The 6,867-nt window shown below is 45.7% G+C and overlaps 1 protein-coding gene across 1 annotated transcript; it reads right to left on the bottom strand.

Moving 5' to 3' along the window:
- Positions 1 to 114: 114 nt before the first annotated feature.
- On the bottom strand, positions 115 to 2,633 carry LOC147979159 (uncharacterized). Its single transcript, XM_087516708.1, has 3 exons — positions 1,062 to 2,633; positions 668 to 969; positions 115 to 557 (listed from the first exon to the last, which is right to left on the bottom strand). The coding sequence occupies exons 1-3, from the start codon at positions 2,505 to 2,507 to the stop codon at positions 122 to 124; spliced, it is 2,184 nt and encodes a 727-aa protein (XP_087372834.1). The 5' UTR covers positions 2,508 to 2,633; the 3' UTR covers positions 115 to 121.
- Between the last annotated feature and the right edge of the window lie 4,234 nt (positions 2,634 to 6,867).

Consider the following 6,867-nt stretch of genomic DNA (forward strand, 5'->3'; position numbering starts at 1 on the left):
CCTTTTTTATTCAGATACACTGTTCCATCCTTCTTTCTTTTCTCTTCAGGAGTTTTTCTTCTATTCTTAGGTGGCCTGCCCATCTGTTTTGTGAAAACTGGTGGGTGAATGTACATTCCATTCATCTTATCCCAGTGGCCCTGTCTCTTAAGGGCATGATGAAGTGACCATATGCTTGCAAATATGTCTCTATTGTATAGCATTTGTGGACTAGTTCTTCAGGGTCAATTCTTTCAGCCCTGCACACTGCAATTGCATGACTGCAAGGCACTCCACTCAAATCCCACCTTTTGCAATTACAAGTCCTTGCTATGATATCAACAATGTATGAGTTGGGCCCAGACTGCACATGGAATATACCATTGCCAGCATTTGTTGCAAAACAATTGGCAGAAAATTCTGCATTCTTCTCAAGCTTCTTCCTAATTTTTGGGCAAATTCTTCCTGTCCAATTCTCTACTGCTTCTCTGTGTTTGCTTGCATGCCTCGGTGAAATCTTTGCAAGGATGCACTCCAACATTGACACAACACATAGCTCTCTAGCTTCAAGTATGTAACTATCATGACAAGTGGAACATGCTATTAGAGCACTAGAAGATACAGTTGGAGACAACAACTAGAAGATGCAAATGCAAACTACAACTTAAAGATGCAGTTAGAACATTACCTATTATACACCTCAGACATATTATTCAAAAGAATATCACATTTTGGAAAATCACTGAAGAAGTTTTTCACCCATTGATTAGGTGGCTTTCCCTCTAACCAGTTGTAAGCATCAATGGAAGCCTCTCTCATTTTTTCTCTGTTCTCATTCCATCTTGGTAAGTTTGTAGATCTGGCCATGGCCCACAGCAGATTCTTCAATGTCTCACCTTTGAATTTCTTGTGGAAGTTTTGGTATAGGTGCCTAACACAAAACCTATGCTCTGCATCTGGGAAAACTTTTTCAACAGCATTTATCAAACCCTGCAATGGATTTTCACATAAGTTCATATGAAGTAGCCCATGCAATTCATACATAAAGCATGCATATTAATGCAATGGATGAGGAACAATACCTTTTGCTTGTCACTCATTATGGTGTATGGGCTTGTGTTGATAATATTCAGATCATTTTTTAGTGTTGTCAAAAACCATTCCCATGTGTAAGTGGATTCAACCTCTACCATTCCCATAGCTATTGGATAGATGCAATCATTTGGGTCAATTCCCACAGCTGTCAACAATATACCTTTGTACCTACTTTTCAAATGGCAGCCATCCACAAATATAATTGGCATGCATCCCTTTAGGAACCCTCTCTTGCAAGCATCATATGACCAATAGAGTGAGGACAGGTGATCCTTTGGCAGTGCATCATTCTTCTCCTTCACCTTGGTAGTGGAAACTATGAATTTGCTGCCAGGATTAGCTCTTCTGAGTTCTTGCCCATAGTCCCACAATAAGTTGTACTGCTCTGCTTCATCCCCATGAATTAGGTCTAGAGCTGCCTTCCTGGCCCTTCCCAATTTCATCTTGTTTGGTAGCAGTTTGAACTCTCTCTGGACCTTCTTACCAAATGTACCCAAATCCATGGTTTGGTTGTCTTTGAATTCCTCAATGAATTTCTGTGTGAGAATTTTAACTGTCAAACACTTTGAATCAAATGATTTCTGACATTTATGAGTGTCATTGTACTGCCTTATGACAATGCTACCAGTCCTATTGTTTTTTGAAGCTTTTAGTTGCCAAGGACAACCTTGTGAGCAAACTGCATTAAGCCTTTCAGATTCATTTCTTTTCTTGTAGATCTTCACTCTGTTCCTAACAGTATATGCATCCAAAGCCATCCTCAGCTCTTTCATGTCCCCAAACACCAAACCAACACTGAAAATTGGATTATTCAGATCCACTGCTGGATTGTAGGCTTTGAAAGTGTACTGCAACTTTGACAATTCATCCTTGCTCAGGTTTAGATCATCATCATCTAAAGGGTCTTCTTCTTCAATGTACCCTTCCTTCTCATTGTTATCATGGACATCTATATCCACATTCTCCACAAACAAATCATCATCTAGATCTTCAACATCATATTCACTCTCATCAAAATCACTGTCAGTTTCTGCCTCTCCCTGCTCTGTTTGCTCTTCTTCTGCCTCTCCCTGCTCTGCTTCATGTCCATGATCTTCTCCCTCTCCCTGCTCTGCTTCCTCTCTTGCTTCTCCATGTTCTTCTTCTCCATGCTCTCCTTCAGCAGAACTTGGCAATTTCCTTGGAGTAATTACCCTTGGCAGAGGGGGGCCATCTAGGATCACATCATCATACAAAGTTCTTATCTTGTTCTCATCCACTATTAACAGCAGTGTCTTACATTCTTTGATTGCATTGACCATAGCAGCAATGACCTCTTCAGTATCCACACAAACAAGGCCATCTACTATGTCTTTGCCTGGCAAGCACCAGTACACTTGCAGGTCTGGATAACCATGGGAGTAATCCAACTTGTCCAGGCAAAACTTCAACATATCTAAGGACCAAGTTTCAGCATGACAATAGTCAAATTCACAGTAAGTGCTGCCAATATATGATCTGTTCACTCCTTGCCCAATAAATATGCCATTGTGCTCAAAAGCTACAGAGAACAACAGAGATTCTTCTCCTGAAGTTACTGCAAAAAAAGACAGATTTTTTGTTCAGACTATGATGCAAACCACAGTAGTAAATGAAGTTCTTTTGACTATATAGTACACCAATAAATAATTAACAACATTTATCATCACTTAATTGAATTCACTGCAACATTTATGGACAGCCTGCACTTAACTGAATTCGACAACATATTCACTAACTGAATTTCAACAGCAAGTACAGAGCCATATCTGAATTTCGACAGCAAGGACAGAGCATAACAGGGCATCCATCACAGTAATCACAGGGGAGTGCATACATCACATAAGTTCATATGAATTGCAGTAACTATGATACATCTTCCTTCAAATCCAAGAACAACCCCTAAATTAACCCCCAAATCATTACCACCGCAAGCCAACATGGAAAGCAACAAAACAACAGTAATCGTCCTATCGAACGCCTACATTCCCTTCATCGCATGAATTTCGGCAACAAAACATCAATCTTTCGACCAAAATCATGAAGAACCTAGCCCGATCAAAACCCTAGGACAAGGGGGCAACCCAGCAGGAGACGAGGTCGAGCGAGCGCGTACCGTACTCAGGAGGCCACTCCCCGGGCTCCCGTAGTAGCGGCTCCATGCCGCGTTGATGGGCGGCGGCGTTCAAACCGGCGGCAGAGAAGGCGACGGCGTCGAGGCAGAGGCAGAGAAGGCCAGGGGTTAAGGGGGGTTTCTGAGCACCGGGTCGAACCGCTGCTTGTACTTATCTGGACGCGCGGACCGATCTACAAATATTGTACTACACAAGGGGGAATGTAGAAAAGTGCCCCAAGACCAGCCGTGAGCCTTCTCTTCCCACGTGGCAGCCCAGTTGGCACGTTTCGGACAGTTTTGTAGCTACACGTTACCGTATCAGAGTTGGTGTATGACTTTTATGGGATTTTTTTGTTTGTGTATGAATCCGTTACCGCCGCGCAAGTTTATGTACCCCAGGTGTAATTAACTCTTATTTTTACTCATGTTAACCGTCGTTTAGTCGCTGTTTAGGGACTGCTCAAAGGGTTAGTCAACGTAGGAGTAGCAAAGCTAGCTACTGCTACAGTAACATTCAGTTACTGTAGCACAGCAGCAGAGGAGCAACGGCAGAGGCTGCCACACCCTACACACACACACAACACGCATGCACACACAACACACACACACACACGCGCTGCACACACTCACAGCCGCTCGGCGGCCGGCAGCGATGCACGGCGAGCAGTGGCGCCGACGGGCAGCGGTGGCACCTAGCGGCAGCAGCAGTACACGAGCAGCAGCGGCAAGAGCAGTGGCAGCAGGCGGCCGGGGCAGCAGGTGCGCGCGGGCAGGCGCGGGCGTCTGCAGGACGCGGGGCGAAGCATCGGATGGATGGTCGTGCGTGGCGCAAGCAGGAACGGACGTACGCGCGCGCTGGCGTGCTCGGGGCGCGGGCAGCTGCGAGGGCGCGGCCAGGGAACAGCAGGTGCAGCAGTGAAAAGGCAGTAGGAGCGGTGGCTCAAGCACGCACGTACGCGTACGCGTACGCGGGAGCTCGGACGAGTTCGGAAACGGCGGCTACGTCAACGAATCGAGGTGGGAATTACGAAGGGGGATTTGGGGGAGGAGCTCACAGTGAGCCTGTAGGGGTGCATAGCGGGCTCGGGGGAGGCTCGGAGGCGACGAATTCCGGCAATGGCGTCGGCGGTGCAGAGAAGGGGAACGACTCGATCCGGTCAAAGCAGAGGCAGTCGGCTCGCGTTCTTTAGCGTAGAGGAAGCAGCGGAGGCGGGAGGAGCTCCTGGCGCAGTCGTAGGGGACGGGAAGGGCAGTGGCCACGGGATCGACGAGGGCCATGGCGATGACGGCGTTGGGCACGTCCAGAACAGGACGAGGGAGTAAGGAGAGGGACGAATGGATGTTAGGGTTTGCAGGGGGGTCGACGGCGACCTAATAGGCGCCGGGGAGCGGCGGATGGCTGCAGCGTGGAGGATCCGGCCATGGACGCGCGGGCAACAGCCACGGCGCCATGGATGAATAGGGATTGAAGATAATGGTGAGATGGGCTGGGCTGGGTACTGCTCATGGTGGGCTAAAGTGTACAGGAGACGAATTTAGTTTTTATCCCTTTTCTGTCAATTACTTTCTTTTATTTCTGTTGCATTTTAAAAGATAACAAAACATTTATTTTGCCCATGATATCTGGCAAATAAATCAAAGGCAATATCATGGAGTGGATGGCAACGTTTGGGGACATTTGGAGAACTTTAAACATTTTTAGGAAAAGAAAAGGTCAAGTAAATTACTGTTGATCCACTTAAATATTTCCCAGGGGCATTTTGAGAATTCAAAAGAGGCTGGTTCCAACGTGAAAATGGTCAGGGGAATTTATAGGACAATGTGAACATTTTTGTTTTACTGTTTGAAGAAATAAATATTTGACTTGCAATACAAATTTGAATTTGACTTGAATTTTAATCAAGTGGAAATTTGGCAAGGTAAACATGGTGACATGGCAACCATCGGGGGGAGATTACTGTAGCATGATTCTCGGGGTGTTACAGACAGCACCCAAGCACCGGTCCACCCACATACCAAATTATCAAAGTACCGAACACGAATCATATGAACGTGATGAAAACTAGCTTGACGATATTCCCATGTGTCCTCGGGAGCGCTTTACATCATATAAGAGTTTGTCCAGGCTTGTCCTTTGCTACAAAAAGGATTAGGCCACCTTTCTGCACTTTATTTACTTTTGTTACTTGTTACTCGTTACAAATTATCCTATCACAAAACTATCTGTTACCTATTATTTCAGTGCTTGCAGAGAATACCTTGCTGAAAACCGCTTATCATTTCCTTCTTCTCCTCATTGGGTTCGACACTCTTACTTATCGAAAGGACTACGATAGATCCCCTACACTTGTGGGTCATCAGGGGGCACCACACACGGCTAAGACAACTGTCAACTTGTGTGTTCTGGGGTGTCCCCCTGCCCCCGTATACAAAGGAGCAAGGGAAAGGCCGGCCGGCCCTCATGGGGCGCGCCCCAAGTAGGATTCCTACTAGGAATCCTATTCCTAGTAGGTTTCCAACAAGGGAAGAGAGGGGGAAGGAAGGAGAGGGAGAAAGGGAGAAGGAAAGGGGGGGCCCTTCCCTAGTCCAATTCGGACCTAAGGGGGAGGGGCGCGCGGCCTGCCCTAGCCGCCCCCCTCTCTCTCTCTCCACTAAGGCCCATGAGGCCCATTAGTTTCCCCGGGGGATTCCGGTAACCCTACGGCACTCCGGTTTTATCCGAAACTTCTCTGGAACATTTTCGATGTCCGAATATAGTTGTCCAATATATCAATCTTTATGTCTCGACCATTTCGAGACTCTTCGTCATGTCCGTGATCACATCCGGGACTCCAAACTACCTTCGGTATATCAAAACACATAAACTCATAATACCGATCGTCGTCGAACGTTAAGCATGCGGACCCTACGGGTTCAAGAACTATGTAGACATGACCAAGACTCACTTCCGGTCAATAACCAATAGCGGAACCTGGATTCTCATATTGGTTCCTACATATTCTACGAAGATCTTTATCGGTCAAATCGCATAACAACATACATTGTTCCTTTTGTCATTGGTATGTTACTTGCCCGAGATTCGATCGTCGGTATCTCAATACCTAGTTCAATCTCGTTACCGGCAAGTATCTTTACTCGTTCCGTAATCATCATCCCGTAACTAACTCATTAGTCACATTGCTTGCAAGGCTTATAGTGATGTGCATTACCGAGAGGGCCCAGAGATACCTCTCTGATACACGAAGTGACAAATCCTAATCTTGATCTATGCCAACTCAACAAACACCATCGGAGACACCTGTAGAGCATCTTTATAATCACCCAGTTACGTTGTGACGTTTGATAGCACACTAAGTGTTCCTCCGGCATTCGGGAGTTGCATAATCTCATAGTTATAGGAACATGTATAAGTCATGAAGAAAGCAATAGTAATAAACTAAACGATCATAGTGCTAAGCTAACGGGTGGGTCTTGTCTATCACATCATTCTCTAATGATGTGATCTCGTTCATCAAATAACAACACATGTCTATGATCAGGAAACATAACCATCTTTGATTAATGAGCTAGTCAAGTAGAGGCATACTAGGGACACTTTGTTTGTCTATGTATTCACACATGTACTAAGTTTCCGGTTAATACAATTCTACCATGAATAA

This window comes from Triticum urartu, chromosome 3A (assembly GCF_056163025.1).
Source record: "Triticum urartu cultivar PI428250 chromosome 3A, HENAU_Tu73, whole genome shotgun sequence".
NCBI classification, from domain to species: domain Eukaryota; kingdom Viridiplantae; phylum Streptophyta; class Magnoliopsida; order Poales; family Poaceae; genus Triticum; species Triticum urartu.

What these genes read in the sequence shown, in the direction of transcription:
- LOC147979159 (XM_087516708.1), bottom strand. Translation starts at nt 2,507, where the DNA reads ATGTTGAAGTTTTGCCTGGACAAGTTGGATTACTCCCATGGTTATCCA. An exon ending in TAATGAGTGACAAGCAAAAG is followed by an intron (nt 970 to 1,061) that starts GTATTGTTCCTC and finishes AATCCATTGCAG; the next exon opens with GGTTTGATAAATGCTGTTGA. An exon ending in ATGTCTGAGGTGTATAATAG is followed by an intron (nt 558 to 667) that starts GTAATGTTCTAA and finishes TTGTCATGATAG; the next exon opens with TTACATACTTGAAGCTAGAG.